Source organism: Oncorhynchus mykiss, chromosome 8 (genome assembly GCF_057628025.1).
Source record: "Oncorhynchus mykiss isolate SJ-2025 chromosome 8, ASM5762802v1, whole genome shotgun sequence".
NCBI classification, from domain to species: Eukaryota; Metazoa; Chordata; class Actinopteri; order Salmoniformes; family Salmonidae; genus Oncorhynchus; species Oncorhynchus mykiss.
The window spans coordinates 80,884,965-80,902,325 of record NC_143029.1 but is presented as its reverse complement, the minus strand read 5'-3'; the positions used below and the strand labels follow the sequence as shown (position 1 = coordinate 80,902,325).

Genomic DNA, 17,361 nt, shown 5'->3' with positions numbered 1-17,361 from the left:
TCCACCCACTGGAGGGAAACTACTATCGCCAACAGTTCAAATGATTATACTGACAGTTCATCTGTTAGTCTTCTACATATCGGCACATCAAGTTCAGGAACATAAACACCTGCTAGCTGTGCGCCCACTTTCTGGGTCCTTGGATCCATCTGTGAAAAGCGGTAAAAATGCATAAAAACTTCAACCATAACAATTGTGTATCAGTTTCCCAATATCACTGACGTCTGACCAATCCTTAATTTTCTCTACCAAGGTTAGCTCAACAGGCTCTGGGAGTAACATCCACTATAGAAAAGCATGTCTGTCTTACATATTACATTTCTATGAACACTCTCTAAAGTTGAGCCATCCTCAATAAAGCTCCAGGTGTATGTGATTTTGTCTGCACAAAGGCAACCAAATGACAATCAACTTCACATTCTTCAGCACCTGTTTAATTAATCAGGTCTGGACAATAATCAAGCTGATTTCTAAATGGGGTAGGGCCTTTGTCAGACAATGTGGCTATAAAATGGTCTGACAGACTTTGTGGAAGAATTGACGAGAATAACTTATGTCTATTTGGAGTGGTGGGGTTCAGGCAAGTGTCTGCAGTGTCTGCAGTGCTGCTGTTGATCGTGGCGTTTGTTTGTGTTAATGATGCTTGGATCTCCAGATGGTTTAATCCGAGATTGGGGTTTCTGCATGACGATGGCGTTTTAACCCAGTTTGACACTCAGAAACCAGTGCAAGAAGACCCTGCGGGAAAGGACCCTGTGGGACAAGAACCTAGTGAGCCCATTGTCGAGCCTGTGGGGCAGGAAACTAGCCAGGCTGAAGACCCTGAGAGCTTCCAGTCCAAGCAGACATTTGAGAACCCTCTGACTTGGCTCTATCCTACGATTGAGAAGCATGAGCGCAAATCTACAGTGTTTGAGCGGCTAAAGCAGGTGGCAGCCAACGGTGTTGTGGCTTGGTGTGGGCAAAGTGTGGTCCGTGTGGAGGTGAAACAGGAACTTCTGGGGATTGGCCGGCTCATCCAGCCAGCGCTTATCACTCTAGGAGGCTGTGCTGCCATTGAGGAGGATGCTGAAGCTCTTGGGCTCACCTTTGAATCAGCGCTGCATGGCTGTGGCAGTGAGCTGACGGTATGTCACATTTGTTGTTTAACTTCCTGAAGGATGATATCATTATCTGATACATGATTTGTGATCTGTTCCTAGATGACTGAGGATGTGCTGATCTACACCTTCACTCTTGTCTATGAGCCAAAACCTCTTGCTAACACTTCTATATTGAACACAAGTAAAGCTATGGTTGATATTGAGTGCCACTACTTGAGGTAACTATTGTTGCATTCTTCACTTTGACAACATCTATAATTCTGAAGTTTGAGTAATGGTATTTTCTGTGTTTCTAGGAATAATGAAGTGAGCAGCAATTCCCTGAAGTATGCTGTAGAACCTAGCAAGCCTGTGGGCCAAGAACCTAGCCAGGTTGTTATAAAGCCTGTGGTAGAGCCTGTGGGCCATGAACCTGGAGAGCAGCCTGTGGGCCATCCTTTGGGCCAAGATCCTAGTGAGCATGTTGGAGAGCCTGTCGGACAAGATTCTAGTGAGCCTGTGGGCCAGCATCCTGTTGGAGAGCAGCCTGTGGGCCAAGAACCTAATGAGCCTGTGGGCCAAGAACCTAATGAGCCTGTGGGCCAAGAACCTAGTGAGCCTGTGGGCCAGCAACCTGTTGGAGAGCAGCCTGTGGGCCAGGAACTGAGCCAGCAGCCTGTTGGTAAGCGTTTGGGCCAAGAACCTAGTGAGCATGTTGGAGAGCCTGTGGGCCAGGAACCTAGCGAGCCTGTGGGCAAAGAACCTAGTGAGCAGCTTGTTGGCGAGCCTTTGGGTCAGGAACCTAGCCAGCCTTTGGGCCAAGAACCTAGTGAGCCTGTGGGCCAGAAACCTGGCGCGCAGCCTGTGGAACAAGAACCTAGGAAGCCTGTGGGCAAAGAACCTAGTGAGCCTGTGGGCCAGGAACCTAACGAGCCTGTGGGCCAGCAACCTGTTGGAGAGCAGCCCGTGGGCCAGGAACCTAGCCATCAGTCTGTTGGCGTACCTTTGGGTCAGGAACCAAGCGAGCCTTTGGGCCAAGAACCTAGTGAGCATGTTGGAGAGCCTGTGGGCCAGGAACCTGTTGGAGAGCAGCATGTGATCCAAGAGCCTGTGGGCCATGAACCTGGAGAGCAACCTGTGGGCCATGAGCCTGTGGGTCAAGAACGTAGTGAGCCTTTGGGCCAGCAACCTGTTGGCGAGCAGCCTGTGGGCCAGGAACTTAGCCAGCAGCCTGTTGGCGAGCCTTTGGGTCAAGAACCTAGTGAGCATGTTGGAGAGCCTGTTGGCCATGACCCTGTGGGCCAAGAACGTAGTGAGCCTGTGGGCCAAGAACGTAGTGAGCCTGTGGGCCAGAAACCTGTTGGAGAGCAGCCTGTGGTTCAGGAACTTAGCCAGCAGCCTGTTGGCGAGCCTTTGGGTCAAGAACCTAGTGAGCAGCCTGTTGGTGAGCCTGTGGGCCAAGAACCTAGTGAGCAGCCTGTTGGCGAGCCTGTGGGTCAGGATCCTGGCAAGCCTATGGGTCAGGAACCTGGTGAGCCTGTGGGCCAGGAACTTAGCCAGCAGCCTGTTGGCGAGCCTTTGGGTCAAGAACCTAGTGAGCATGTTGGAGAGCCTGTTGGCCATGACCCTGTGGGCCAAGAACGTAGTGAGCCTGTGGGCCAGCAACCTGTTGGAGAGCAGCCTGTGGTTCAGGAACTTAGCCAGCAGCCTGTTGGCGAGCCTTTGGGTCAAGAACCTAGTGAGCAGCCTGTTGGTGAGCCTGTGGGCCAAGAACCTAGTGAGCAGCCTGTTGGCGAGCCTGTGGGTCAGGATCCTGGCAAGCCTATGGGTCAGGAACCTGGTGAGCAGCCTGTTGGTGAGCCTGTGGGCCAAGAACCTAGTGAGCCGCCTGTTGGCGAGCCTGTGGGCCAGGAACCTAGCGAGTCTTTGGGCCAAGAACCTAGTGAGATTTTGGGTAATGAACTTAGTGAGCCTGTGGGCCAGGAACCTATCAAGCAGCCTGTGGGCCAGCAACCTGTTGGCGAGCAGCCTGTGGGCCAGGAACTTAGCCAGCAACCTGTTGGCGAGCCTTTGGGCCAAGAACCTAGTGAGCATGTTGGAGAGCCTGTGGTCCAAGATCCTAATGAGCTTGTGGGCCAGCATCCTGTTGGAGAGCACCCTGTGGGCCATGGTCCTGTGGGTCAGGAACTTAGTGAGCCTGTGGGAGAGCAGCCTGTGGGCCAGGAACATAGGCAGCAGCCTGTTGGCGGGCCTTTGGGCCAAGAACCTAGTGAGCATGTTGGAGAGCAGCCTGTGGGCCAGGAACCAAGTAAGATTTTGGGTAATGAACTTAGCGAGCCTGTGGGCCAGGATCCTAGCGAGCAGCCTGTGGGTCAGGAACCTAGCCAGTCTGTGGCCCAAGAGCCTGTGGGCCATGAACCTGGAGAGCAGCCTTTGAGCCAGGAACTTGTTGGAGAGCAGCCTATGGGCCAGCCTTTGGGCCAAGAACCAAGTGAGCATGTTGGAGAGCTTGTGGGCCAGGAACCACGTGAGCCTGTGATCCAGCAACCTATTGGAGCGCAGCCTGTGGGCCAGCAACCTGTTGGAGAGCAGCCTGTGGGCCAGGAACCTAGCGATCCTTTAGGCCAAGAGTCTAGTGAGCACGGTGGAGAGCCTGTGGGCCAGCATCCTGTTGGAGAGCAGCCTGTGGGCCATGACCATGTGGGTCAAGAACGTAGTGGTGATGTGGGTCAAGAACCTAGTGAGCAGCCTGTGGGCCAAGAACCTAGTGAGCAGCCTGTTGTCGAGCCTTTGGGCCAAGAACATAGTAAGCGTGTTGGAGAGCAGCCTGTGGCCCAGGAACCAAGTAAGATTTTGGTTAATGAACTTAGAGAGCCTGTGGGCCAGGAACCTAGCGAGCAGCCTGTGGGTCAGGAACCTAGCCAGTCTGTGGCCCAAGAGCCTGTGGGCCATGAACCTGGAGAGCAGCCTTTGAGCCAGGAACTTGTTGGAGAGCAGCCTATGGGCCAGCCTTTGGGCCAAGAACCAAGTGAGCATGTTGGAGAGCTTGTGGGCCATGAACCACGTGAGCCTGTGGTCCAGCAACCTGTTGGAGAGCAGCCTGTGGGCCAGGAACCTAGCGATCCTTTAGGCCAAGAGTCTAGTGAGCATGGTGGAGAGCCTGTGGGCCAAGATCCTAGTGAGCCTGTGGGCCAGCATCCTGTTGGAGAGCAGCCTGTGGGCCATGACCATGTGGGTCAAGAACGTAGTGATGATGTGGGTCAAGAACCTAGTGAGCCTGTTGGCCAAGTACCTAGTGAGCATGTTGGAGAGCAGCCTGTGGGCCAAGAACCTAGTGAGCAGCCTGTTGTCGAGCCTTTGGGCCAAGAACCTAGTAAGTATGTTGAAGAGCCTGTGGGTCAGGAACTTAACCAGCAGCCTGTGGGCCAGGAACCTAGCGAGCCTGTGGGCCAAGAGCCTAGTGAGCAGCCTGTTGGCGAGCCTTTGGTTCAGGAACCTAGCGAGCCTTTGGGCCAAGAACCTAGTGAGCGTGTTGGAGCACAGCCTGTGGGCCAGGAACCTAGCGATCCTTTAGGCCAAGAGTCTAGTGAGCATGGTGGAGAGCCTGTGGGCCAGCATCCTGTTGGAGAGCAGCCTGTGGGCCATGACCATGTGGGTCAAGAACGTAGTGATGTTGTGGGCCAAGAACCTAGTGAGCCTGTGGGCCAAGTACCTAGTGAGCCTGTGGGCCAGCAACCTGTTGGAGAGCAGCCTTTGGGCCAAGAACCTAGTGAGCAGCCTGTTGGCAAGCCTTTGGGTCAGGAATCTAACGAGCCTTTGGGCCAAGAACCTAGTAAGTATGTTGAAGAGCCTGTGGGCCAGGAACCAAGTGAGATTTTGGGTAATGAACTTAGCGAGCCTGTGGGCCAGGAACTTAACCAGCAGCCCGTGGGCCAGGAACCTAGCGAGCCTGTGGGCCAAGAGCCTAGTGAGCAGCCTGTTGGCGAGCCTTTGGTTCAGGAACCTAGCGAGCCTTTGGGCCAAGAACCTAGTGAGCGTGTTGGAGCACAGCCTGTGGGCCAGCAACCTGTTGGAGCACAGCCTGTGGGCCAGCAACCTGTTGGAGCACAGCCTGTGGGCCAGCAACCTGTGTGCCATGAACCTGGCGAGCAGCCTGTGGGCCAGCAACCTTTTGGAGAACAGCCTGTGGGCCAGGAATCTGTGGTCCAGCAACCTAGAGGAGAGTCTGTGGGCCAGGAGCCTGTTGGTGTGCCTTTGGGCCAGGAACCTATCCAGGATGAAGACCCTGAGAGCTCCCAGTCCAAGCAGACGTCTGAGAACCCTTTGACTTGGCGCTATCCTGAAGTTGCAAAGCCTGAGCACAGGCATACTGTGTCTGAGCGGCTGAAGCAGGTGGCGGCCAACAGTGTGTCGGCTCAGTGTGGGGAGAGTGTGGTCCGGGTGCAGGTGAACCAGGACCTGCTGGGGATTGGCCGGCTCATACAGCCAGAGCGTATCACTCTAGGAGGTTGTGCTGCCACTGAGGAGGACGCTGACGTTCATGTGATCACCTTTGAATCAGAGCTGCATGGCTGTGGCAGTGAGCTGACGGTATGTCACATTTGCTGTTTAACGTCCTGACTGTGAATCCTTATTCTTGTGCTACATCACTTGTGATCCTGTTCCTAGATGACTGAGGATGTGCTGATCTACACCTTCACGCTTGTCTATGAGCCAAAACCTTTTGCTAACACTTCTATAGTGAAGACCAGTGCAGCTATGGTTGATATTGCGTGCCACTACTTGAGGTAACTATTGTTGCATTCTTTACTTTGACAACCCATATATTCTGAGGTTTAAGTAATGCCATAGTCCGTGTTTGTTTCTAGGAATCACGATGTGAGCAGCAATGCCCTGAAGCCAACCTGGATCCCCAACATTTCCAACATGGTGGCAGAGGAACTCCTCTACTTCTCCCTGAGGTTAATGACTGGTAGGTAAACCTGACTGGAAGCCTCTTCCTTTGTGTAGACCCACACTGACATGCCACTTGTCTTTCCAGCTGACTGGCAGTTTGAGAGGCCCTCCAACCATTACTATCTTGGTGACATCATCAACATGGAAGCCTCGGTCATGCCGTACCACCACGTTCCCCTCCGCGTCTTTGTGGACCGCTGTGTCGCCACCTTGGCGCCTGATGTCCACACTGTCCCTAGATATTCTTTCATTGAGGACCATGGGTGAGTTTAGTTGTCAGTTTGACTCCTCTTATATTACCTTCAATGTAACCCCTGAAGCCTAACGTTGACCCTTGGTCTCCTCAGGTGTCTGGTTGATGCCAAGTTGACCGGCTCCAGCTCCCAGTTCCTGTCCAGATCCCAGGATGACAAGATCCAGTTTCAGCTGGAGTCCTTCAGATTCCAACCACAGAATGATTCCCAACAGCTCTACATAACATGTCATCTGAAAGCAGCTGCAGCCTCTTCCCCCATTGATGCTGAGAACAAGGCCTGCTCTTTCACTGATGGGTATGTATAAGCTGGGTTGTGGGTGTAGTACCTTTATGACATGCTGCTATATAAACTAACCTTCATGTTTATCTGTAGCTGGAAGGCTGCAGGTGGGGATGACCTGGTTTGTGGCTGCTGTGACTCCAGCTGTGCTGTGAGCAAGGCTAGAGATCTGGACAGTGATTTAGGTAAGTGTCAATCAAAGCCAGAGCTTTATTACCAGTTTAAAATGTAACGTATTCCATCACTGTTCTCTACTCTCCTCAGATATGCAGAAGGAAGGTGAAGCTACCTTGGGCCCTATCATGGTCCAAGTGTAATATTACAAGAATCTTGCCTATTTAACTTTTTGAGGAGAATAAACCTGTTACAATGTTCACATCTGACTGGATTTATTTGGAATGTAAAATTCAGGGCTTTTATTATTCAAATAAGAATGTGTGTAGCTGATCATTCTTTATTCACAGAACTTTGTCATGAGCTACATGTCTCAGGTTTGTAACGTTGCTACTGTACTGAATTGTTTCCAGGAGTGATTTGTCAATTGACTATATTTATTTTGAAAATAAACATTTTAAAGTGTTTGGATTCATGTGCGCTCGACTTGGATGACATTTATGTGAGGGCAAGGCCAGTATGTCATTTTAGGCAGGAGACATTAATGTCTAAACTGACCTCAGAACCATTGCAGCTGTAACAGGAGATTATGGCGTGGACAAGAGGCATGATCTGTAGTGCTGAGAAACTGCCTGTGTTGAACTTTCTGAGCTAAGGTTGTTACTGGTATCCAGCTTCAAATGTGGCATACCTCTACGGACCTGAATTTTAAAGTGCAGTGAAGCTGCTCAACGTTTACATGACTTTCTAGTCATTCAACAGACGCTCCCATCCAGAGCGACCCACAGGCGCAATCAGGATCAAGGGCACATTTCCCCACCCAGCTGACTTCGGGATCCAAACCATGACATATCGGCCAGGCCACCCCTAACCATCCAAGACTCCCGACCCCATACTGTTTGTAGAAAATTATTGTGCATTGGGGAAAATAAGCTAGATAACGGAATCAGTTATCAAGAACCAAATGGCAACTTCATCTGAAGAAAAATGTGTAATTTACACACCTGACTTTGTAGGTGAATGACCGACTTACTTGCATGAAGTTGGTATTCACTTCCCAATTCGAATTACCTTCGCCCTAGAATTCAGGAGGTTGACCACACCCCTCTTTGAATATCCGAAGCATTTTCAAGTAAGGTTGTATCCAAAGAGCAATAGGTGAATCTTGACTTCTCCCAGTTCTGAACTTGTAAGCAACGATCCTAACTCTGTTCGGGTAGACAAGACCATCTCATTACATATCTCTGGCAGTGGTGTGAAGTACTTAAGTAGTTTTTTTGGAGTAGCTTTACTTTTTTACAACTTACATTTTTGACTACTTCATTACATTCCTAAAGAAAATGGAAGTACTTTTTACTCCATATTTTTTCCCTGACACCCAAAAGTTCTAGTTAGAATTTGAATGGTTAGCAGTAATGGAAAAGGTACAATTCACACACCTTATCAAGAGAAGGTCCCTTGTCTCCACTACTGCCTCTGATCTGGTGGACCCATTCAACAAATGGCTCCTTTATAAATTGTGTTGGAGTGTCTCATGGCTGTCTAAAGGAATACATGAAATTGTGCCATCTGTTTTGCTAAAGATGAGGAATAGAATGTGTAGCTTTTACTTTGTCATACTTGAGTGAAAGTACAATGTAGTACTTTTTACACCTCTGATCTCTAATCAAAAGTTGCAAGCACAAAATGGCACTGAAACACTTTGCCACGAGCCAGTAACTTGATGTGTTTATTTAGCTAACGTGGCCTGCCTGCCCTGGGACTGAACACCTCCCCCTGCAACTGGATCCTGGACTTCTTGACAGGCTGCCCCCAGGTGGTGAGGGTAGGCAATAACACATCCGGCACGCTGACCATCAACACGGGGGCACCTCAAGGGTGCGTGCTTAGTCCACTCCTGCACGACTCCAACACCATTAAGTTTGCCGACGGTGGTAGGTCTGATCACCAACGATGACAGCCTAGCAGTGTGGTGCCAGGACAACCTCTCCCTCAACGTCAGTAAAACAATGGATCTGATTGTGGACTACAGGAAACGGAAGGCCGAGATACACCCCCATTCATATTGACAGGGCTGTAGTGGACAGGGTTCAAACACAACACAGTTGTGAAGAGCGCACGGCAATGCTTCTTACCCAAAGATTTGGCATAGGCCCTCAGATTTTCAAAAAGTTCTTCAGCAGCACCATCGAGAGCATCTGGACTGGCTGCACCACCGCTTGGTATGGCAACCGCTTGGCATCCGACCGCAAGGCGCTACAGAGGGTCATGCGTATGGCCTAGTACATCACTCCCTGCCATCCAGGACCTCTATAGTAGGCAGTGTTCGGATGGGTTGTTAATTAAGGCCAAAAAATTGTCAGACTCCAGCCACCCAAGCCACAGACTGCGTTCTGTTTCTGCATGACAAGCGGTACCAGTGCACCAAGTCTGGCACCAACAGGACCCCGAACAGCTTCTACCTCCAAGCCATAAGACTTCTAAACAAGACTGCTATATAGCTAATCAAATGGCTACACATACTGCTGTACCTGCATTGACCCTTTTTTGTACTAACTTATTTGCACTGACTCCATGCCAGGGATCATCAACGAGATTCAGCCGAGGGCCAATTGTTTTGTTGAGTGCATGGTCGGGGGGCCAGAACATAATTACAAAATCATTTGTAGACTGCAAATTGACCTCAAGAAGCCCAAAGAGATATGTTTGACTAAAACATAATCATTTCAAACCTTGCATTTCAAACCGGTCACGTGTCTCTCTATTATGCGTGGGAATACCTTGGAACAGAGTACTTAAATTAAAATCAATTGGAGCGGATTTCCTGGTGTTTCTAGTCTTTCATGTTTTGCTCGGAAAACTTAGGAGGGCAGATATGACCATCCGCGGGCCAAATTCGGCCCACGGGCCGCCAGTTGGGGAACACTGCTCTATGCGCTCACACACTTTCACTAACACACAAACACGCCCACACACACATAACATGCACACACATGCATACTGACGCCACACACACACACACACACACTGCTGCTACTGTCTATTATTTATACTGTTGCCTAGTTACTTTAGCTCTATGTACAGCACATAGCTACCTCAATTACCTTGTACCCCTGCACATCGACTCGGTACTGGTACTCCCTGCAGGTAGCCATGTTATTTTTATTCATTATTTTTATTTGTTTTTCACTGTATTTATTCCTTGTCACTATTTCAATTTTTCATGTTAACTTTAGCTCTGCATTGCTGGAAATTGACCCGTAAGTAAGACTTGTGTCACACATACAATTATTATGATTATTTTTTACATTTGATCAATGTGCCTGTTCTCTGTTCATTGACAAACACAGGGATGGAACTTAGCTAGATAGTGGTTTTGGGCAGTGGTAAACTGTGTGTAGTTTGTTCTTTATTTCTGATAGTTTGACAGCTTGCTGATGAAGTTGTAGACATGTTCTCAGAAATCAGTCCTGCACTGCAGCAGCTGACTAGAATCTGTCTGTAGTGCACTACTGGTTTTCAGGCAACTTTTTGTACTTGAGAAATACTGCACCAAACACCTTAGCTAGATGTAAAATTGTGTGACTAAGACTTCCTTGGCAAAACCATCCAAATGACAGATTTCTTGATTCATCAGATTAATTCAGACAATTGATGGTGACAAGCAGATACTTATTTTTTTATTACGTTACCAACTAACCCTATACTCATTAAAACCCATCACCTTAATCCACTACTTGAACCCTATCTGATCCTACCCCACGCCAACGACCTGAGAGGACGGGACACTACTGTTACATCACCTCTTCCTTCCTAATCTGACCATTGAATATTGGTCTACCAACCTTTCTTTGGAGAGCATATAGTTTGATATGAATTATAATTTAATTCATACATTCATTCATTCATCACTCCCTGTCTCTCAATTCTCCATAATAACATGAATACCTCCAATAGTAGGTCACTCCTATTAGATTAGCCAGATGATGAACAATTCAATACAGACAGGGAATCTGAGCGTACTATACTTCTGACAGGTTGTATGTCCTCCACCCACTGGAGGGAAACTACTATCGCCAACAGTTCAAATGATTATACTGACAGTTCATCTGTTAGTCTTCAACATTTCGGCACATCAAGTTCAGGAACATAAACACCTGCTAGCTGTGCGCCCACTTTCTGGGTCCTTGGATCCATCTGTGAAAAGCGGTAAAAATGCATAAAAACTTCAACCATAACAATTGTGTATCAGTTTCCCAATATCACTGACGTCTGACCAATCCTTAATTTTCTCTACCAAGGTTAGCTCAACAGGCTCTGGGAGTAACATCCACTATAGAAAAGCATGTCTGTCCTACATATTACTTTTCTATGAACACTCTAAAGTTGAGCCATCCTCAATAAAGCTCCAGGTGTATGTGATTTTGTCTGCACAAAGGCAACCAAATGACAATCAACTTCACATTCTTCAGCACCTGTTTAATTAATCAGGTCTGGACAATAATCAAGCTGATTTCTGAATGGGTTGGGGCCTTTGTTAGACATCGTGGCTATAAAATGGTTTGACAGACTCTGTGGAAGAATTTACAAGAATAACTTATGTCTATTTGGAGTGATGGGGTTCAGGCAAGTGTCTGCAGTGCTGCTGTTGGTCGTGGTGTTTGGCTGTGTTAGTGATGCTTGGATCTCCAGATGGTTTTATCCGAGATTGGGGTTTCTGCATGACGATGGCGTTTCAGCCCAGTTTGACACTCCGAAGCCAATGCAAGAAGACCCTGTGGGACAAGAACCTAGCAAGCCCGTTGTCGAGCCTGTGGGGCAGGAAACTAGCCAGGATGAAGACCCTGAGAGCTTCCAGTCCAAGCAGACATTTGAGAACCCTCTGACTTGGCTCTATCCTACGATTGAGAAGCATGAGCGCAAATCTACAGTGTTTGAGCGGCTAAAGCAGGTGGCAGCCAACGGTGTTGTGGCTTGGTGTGGGCAAAGTGTGGTCCGTGTGGAGGTGAAACAGGAACTTCTGGGGATTGGCCGGCTCATCCAGCCAGAGCTTATCACTCTAGGAGGCTGTGCTGCCATTAAGGAGGATGCTGAAGCTCTTGTGCTCACTTTTGAATCAGAGCTGCATGGCTGTGGCAGTGAGCTGATGGTATGTCACATTTGCTGTTTAACTTCCTGAAGGATGTCATCATTATCTGATGCATGATTTGTGTTCTGTTCCTAGATGACTGAGGATGTGCTGATCTACACCTTCACTCTTGTCTATGAGCCAAAACCTCTTGCTAACATTTCTATATTGAACACCAGTAAAGCTATGGTTGATATTGAGTGTCACTACTTGAGGTAACTATTGTTGCATTCTTCACTTTGACAACATCTATAATTCTGAAGTTTAAGTAATGGTATTTTCCGTGTTTCTAGGAATCATGAAGTGAGCAGCAATTCCCTGAAGTATGCTGTAGAATCTAGCAATCCTGTGGGCCGAGAACCTAGCCAGGTTGTTATAAAGCCTGTGGTAGAGCCTGTGGGCCGGGAACCTAGCTTAGAGCCTGTGGGCAGGGAACCTAGCCAGGTTGTTATAAAGCCTGTGGTAGAGCCTGTGGGCCGGGAACCTAGCATAGAGCCTGTGGGCAGGGAACCTAGCCAGGTTGTTATAAAGCCTGTAGTAGAGCCTGTGGGCCAGGATCCGGTTGGAAAGACTGTTGGACAGGAACCTAGCAAGCTTTATGGTGGGCTTTTGGGCTTAGAAACTAGCGAGCCTGTGGGCCAGGCAGCTGGAGGGCAGCCTGTGGGCCAGGCAGCTGGAGGGCAGCCTGTCGTTCAAGGACCTCGCAGAGAGCCTGTGGTCTGGGAAGCTAGCGGCGAACCTGTGGTCTGGGAAGCTAGCGGCGAACCTGTGGGCCGGGAACCTAGCAAAGAGCTTGTCAGTCAATATCCTAACGAGCAGCCTGTGGGCCAGGCACCTAGCAATCCTTTGAGCCAAGAACCTAGCGAGGAGCCTGTGGGTCAGGAACCCGGCGAGGAGCCTGTGGGTCAGGAACCCGGCGAGGAGCCTGTGGGTCAGGAACCAGGCGAGGAGCCTGTGGGCCAAGACACTAGTGAGCATGTTGGAGTGCCTGTGGGCCAGGAACCTAGCGAGCCTGTGGGTCAGGAACCTGGCGAGGAGCCTGTGGGTCAGGAACCTGGTGAGGAGCCTGTGGGCCAAGACACTAGTGAGCATGTTGGAGTGCCTGTGGGCCAGGAACCTAGTGAGCCTGTGGGTCAGGAACCTGGCGAGGAGCCTGTGGGTCAGGAACCTGGTGAGGAGCCTGTGGGCCAAGACACTAGTGAGCATGTTGGTGTGCCTGTGGGCCAGGAACCTAGCGAGCCTGTGGGTCAGGAACCTGGCGAGGCTCCTGTGGGTCAGGAACCTGGCGAGGAGCCTGTGGGTCAGGAACCTGGCGAGGAGCCTGTTGGCCAAGACACTAGTGAGCATGTTGGAGTGCCTGTGGGCCAGGAACCTAGCGAGCCTGTGGGTCAGGAACCTGGCGAGGAGCCTGTGGGTCAGGAACCTGGTGAGGAGCCTGTGGGCCAAGACACTAGTGAGCATGTTGGTGTGCCTGTGGGTCAGGAACCTGGCGAGGAGCCTGTGGGTCAGGAACCTGGCGAGGAGCCTGTGGGCCAAGACACTAGTGAGCATGTTGGAGTGCCTGTGGGCCAGGAACCTAGCGAGCCTGTGGGACAGCAACCTGTTGGAGAGCAGCCTGTGGGCCAGGCAGCTGGAGGGCAGCCTTTCGTTCAAGGACCTCGCGGAGAGCCTGTGGTCTGGGAAGGTAGCAGCGAACCTGTGGGCCTTGATCCTAGCGAGCCTGTGGGTCAGGAACCTGGCGAGGAGCCTGTGGGTCAGGAACCTGGTGAGGAGCCTGTGGGCCAAGACACTAGTGAGCATGTTGGAGTGCCTGTGGGCCAGGAACCTGGCGAGGAGCCTGTGGGTCAGGAACCTGGCGAGGAGCCTGTGGGTCAGGAACCTGGTGAGGAGCCTGTGGGCCAAGACACTAGTGAGCATGTTGGTGTGCCTGTGGGCCAGGAACCTAGCGAGCCTGTGGGTCAGGAACCTGGCGAGGCGCCTGTGGGTCAGGAACCTGGCGAGGAGCCTGTGGGTCAGGAACCTGGCGAGGAGCCTGTGGGTCAGGAACCTGGTGAGGAGCCTGTGGGCCAAGACACTAGTGAGCATGTTGGTGTGCCTGTGGGTCAGGAACCTGGCGAGGAGCCTGTGGGTCAGGAACCTGGCGAGGAGCCTGTGGGCCAAGACACTAGTGAGCATGTTGGAGTGCCTGTGGGCCAGGAACCTAGCGAGCCTGTGGGACAGCAACCTGTTGGAGAGCAGCCTGTGGGCCAGGCAGCTGGAGGGCAGCCTTTCGTTCAAGGACCTCGCGGAGAGCCTGTGGTCTGGGAAGGTAGCAGCGAACCTGTGGGCCTTGATCCTAGCCAGCCTGTGGGTCAGGAATCTGGTGAGCCTGTGGGTCAGGAACCTGGCCAGCCTGTGGGCCAAGACACTAGTGAGCATGTTGGAGTGCCTGTGGTCCAAGAGCCTGTGGGCCATGAACCTGGAGAGCAGCCTGTGGGCCATGAACCTGGAGAGCAGCCTGTGGGCCATGAACCTGGAGAGCAGCCTGTGGGCCAAGAACTAAGCAAGCAACCTGTTGGCGAGCCTTTGGGCCAGGACGCTAGCAATCCTTTCGCACAAGAATCTAGTGAGCATGTTGGTGAGCCTGTGGGCAAATATCCTAGTGAGCCTGTGGGCCAGCATCCTGTTGGCGAGCAGCCTGTGGGCCAGGAACTTAACCAGCAGCCTGTTGGCGAGCCTTTGGGCCAAGACCCTAGTGAGCATGTTGGAGAGCCTGTGGGCCAGCAGCCTGTTGGCGAGCCTTTGGGCCAAGACCCTAGTGAGCATGTTGGAGAGCCTGTGGGCCAGCAGCCTGTTGGAGAGCAGCCCGTGGGCCAGGAACTTAGCCAGCAGCCTGTGGGCCAAGAACCTAGTGAGCCTGTGTGCCAAGAACCTCGTGAGCAGCCTGTTGGCGAGCCATTGGGGAATGAACCTAGCGAGCCTGTGGGCCAGGAACCAAGTGAGATTTTGGGTAATGAACCTAGCGAGCAGCCTGTGGGCAAGGAACCTAGCGAGCAGCCTGTGGGTCAGGAACCTAGCCAGCCTGTGGCCCAAGAGCCTGTGGGCTATGAACCTAGCGAGCAGCCTGTGGGTCAGGCACCTAGCCAGCCTGTGGCCCAAGAGCCTGTGGGCTATGAACCTGGAGAGCAGCCTGTGAGCCAGGACCCTGTTGGAGAGCAACCTGTGGGCCAGCCTTTGGGCCAGGACCCTAGCGATCCTTTAGGCCAAGAGTCTAGTGAGCATGTTGGAGAGCCTGTTGGCCAAGATTCTAGTGAGCCTGTGGGCCAGCGTCCTGTTGGAGAGCAGCCTGTGGGCCATGAGCCTGTGGGCCAAGATCCTAGTGAGCAGCCTGTGGGCCAAGAACCTAGCGAGCCTGTGGGCCAAGATCCTAGTGAGCAGCCTGTGGGCCAAGAACCTAGCGAGCCTGTGGGCCAAGAACCTAGCGAGCGTGTTGGAGAGCAGCCTGTGGGCCATGAACCTGGAGAGCAGCCTGTGGGCCAGGAACTTAGCCAGCAGCCTGTTGGCGAGCCTTTGGGCCAAGAACCTAGTGAGCATGTTGGAGAACCTGTGGGCCAGGAACCTGGCGAGCAGCCCTTTGGCGAGCCTGTGGGCCAAGAACCTAGTGAGCAGCCTGTTGGCGAGCCTTTGGTTCAGGAACCTAGTGAGCATGTTGGAGAGCAGCCTGTGGGCCAAGAACCAAGCCAGCAGCCTGTGGGCCAAGAACCAAGCCAGCAGCCTGTGGGCCAAGAACCAAGCCAGCAGCCTGTGGGCCAAGAACCAAGCCAGCAGCCTGTGGGCCAGGTACCTAGCGAGCAGCCTGTGGGCCAGGTACCTAGCGAGCAGCCTGTGGGCCAGCAACCTGTTGGGGAGCAGCCTGTGGGCCAGCAACCTGTTGGGGATCAGCCTGTGGGCCAGCAACCTAGCCAGGATGAAGACCCTGAGAGCTCCCAGTCCAAGCAGACGTCTGAGAACCCTTTGACTTGGCGCTATCCTGAAGTTGCAAAGCCTGAGCACAGGCATACTGTGTCTGAGCGGCTGAAGCAGGTGGCGGCCAACAGTGTGTCGGCTCAGTGTGGGGAGAGTGTGGTCCGGGTGCAGGTGAACCAGGACCTGCTGGGGATTGGCCGGCTCATACAGCCAGAGCGTATCACTCTAGGAGGTTGTGCTGCCACTGAGGAGGACGCTGACGTTCATGTGATCACCTTTGAATCAGAGCTGCATGGCTGTGGCAGTGAGCTGACGGTATGTCACATTTGCTGTTTAACGTCCTGACTGTGAATCCTTATTCTTGTGCTACATCACTTGTGATCCTGTTCCTAGATGACTGAGGATGTGCTGATCTACACCTTCACGCTTGTCTATGAGCCAAAACCTCTTGCTAACACTTTTATAGTGAAGACCAGTGCAGCTATGGTTGATATTGAGTGCCACTACTTGAGGTAACTATTGTTGCGTTCTTCACTTTGACAAACCACATCATTCTGAGGTTTAAGTAATGCCATAGTCCGTGTTTGTTTCTAGGAATCACGATGTGAGCAGCAATGCCCTGAAGCCAACCTGGATCCCCTACACTTCCAACATGGTGGCAGAGGAACTCTACTTCTCCCTGAGGTTAATGACTGGTAGGTAAACCTGACGAAGCCTCTTCCTGTGTGTAAACCCACACTGACATGCCACTCGTCTTTCCAGCCGACTGGCAGTTTGAGAGGCCCTCCAACCTTTACTATCTTGGTGACATCATCAACATGGAAGCCTCGGTCATGCCGTACCACCACGTTCCCCTCCGCGTCTTTGTGGACCGCTGTGTCGCCACCTTGGCGCCTGATGTCCACACTGTCCCTAGATATTCTTTCATTGAGGACCATGGGTGAGTTTAGTTGTCAGTTTGACTCCTCTTATATTACCTTAAATGTAACCCCTGAAGCCTAACGTTGACCCTTGGTCTCCTCAGGTGTCTGGTTGATGCCAAGTTGACCGGCTCCAGCTCCCAGTTCCTGTCCAGATCCCAGGATCACAAGATCCAGTTTCAGCTGGAGTCCTTCAGGTTCCAACCACAGAATGATTCCCAACAGCTCTACATAACATGTCATCTGAAAGCAGCTGCAGCCTCTTCCCCCATTGATGCTGAGAACAAGGCCTGCTCTTTCACTGATGGGTATGTATAAGCTGGGTTGTGGGTATAGTACCTTTATGACATGCTGCTATATAAACTAACCTTCATATTTATCTGTAGCTGGAAGGCTGCAGGTGGGGATGACCTGGTTTGTGGCTGCTGTGACTCCAGCTGTGCTGTGAGCAAGGCTAGAGATCTGGACAGTGATTTAGGTAAGTGTCAATCAAAGCCAGAGCTTTATTACCAGTTTAAAAGTAATGTATTCCATCACTGTTCTCTACTCTCCTCAGATATGCAGAAGGAAGGTGAAGCTACCTTGGGCCCTATCATGGTCCAAGTGTAATATTACAAGAATCTTGCCTATTTAACTTTTTGAGGAGAATAAACCTGTTACAATGTTCACATCTGACTGGA

At 51.3% G+C, this 17,361-nt stretch overlaps 2 protein-coding genes across 3 annotated transcripts; both read left to right on the top strand.

The window, feature by feature from the left end:
- Positions 1-482: 482 nt before the first annotated feature.
- Positions 483-6,948, top strand: LOC110531003 (uncharacterized; the record flags this gene model as incomplete). The annotated part of the gene is made up of 9 exons (XM_090183153.1): positions 483-1,127; positions 1,203-1,321; positions 1,400-5,672; positions 5,751-5,869; positions 5,951-6,054; positions 6,124-6,301; positions 6,386-6,589; positions 6,668-6,759; positions 6,839-6,948. Coding segments are annotated over 9 exons (5,787 nt in total), but the record flags the coding sequence as incomplete, so codon positions are not given.
- A 4,283-nt stretch (positions 6,949-11,231) lies between these two features.
- Positions 11,232-17,349, top strand: LOC110531000 (uncharacterized). Of its 2 annotated transcripts, XM_021614281.3 has the most exons (9): positions 11,233-11,837; positions 11,913-12,031; positions 12,110-16,076; positions 16,155-16,273; positions 16,356-16,456; positions 16,524-16,701; positions 16,786-16,989; positions 17,068-17,159; positions 17,238-17,349. In XM_021614281.3, exons 1-9 carry the CDS (start codon positions 11,304-11,306, stop codon positions 17,288-17,290), a joined length of 5,367 nt encoding a protein of 1,788 aa, XP_021469956.3. In that variant the 5' UTR covers positions 11,233-11,303; the 3' UTR covers positions 17,291-17,349. The 2 variants fall into 2 exon arrangements, with proteins under 2 accessions (XP_090039278.1, XP_021469956.3); XM_090183152.1 differs by lacking the exons at positions 16,356-16,456; positions 16,524-16,701; positions 16,786-16,989; positions 17,068-17,159; positions 17,238-17,349 and having other exon boundaries at positions 11,232-11,837; positions 16,155-16,277.
- The last annotated feature ends 12 nt before the right edge of the window (positions 17,350-17,361 follow it).

Coding starts and splice junctions, on each gene's coding strand:
- LOC110531000 (XM_021614281.3), top strand. CDS start 11,304: ATGGGGTTCAGGCAAGTGTCTGCAGTGCTGCTGTTGGTCGTGGTGTTT. Junction 16,077..16,154: donor GCTGTGGCAGTGAGCTGACG/GTATGTCACATT, acceptor TCCTGTTCCTAG/ATGACTGAGGATGTGCTGAT. Junction 16,990..17,067: donor GCCTGCTCTTTCACTGATGG/GTATGTATAAGC, acceptor ATTTATCTGTAG/CTGGAAGGCTGCAGGTGGGG.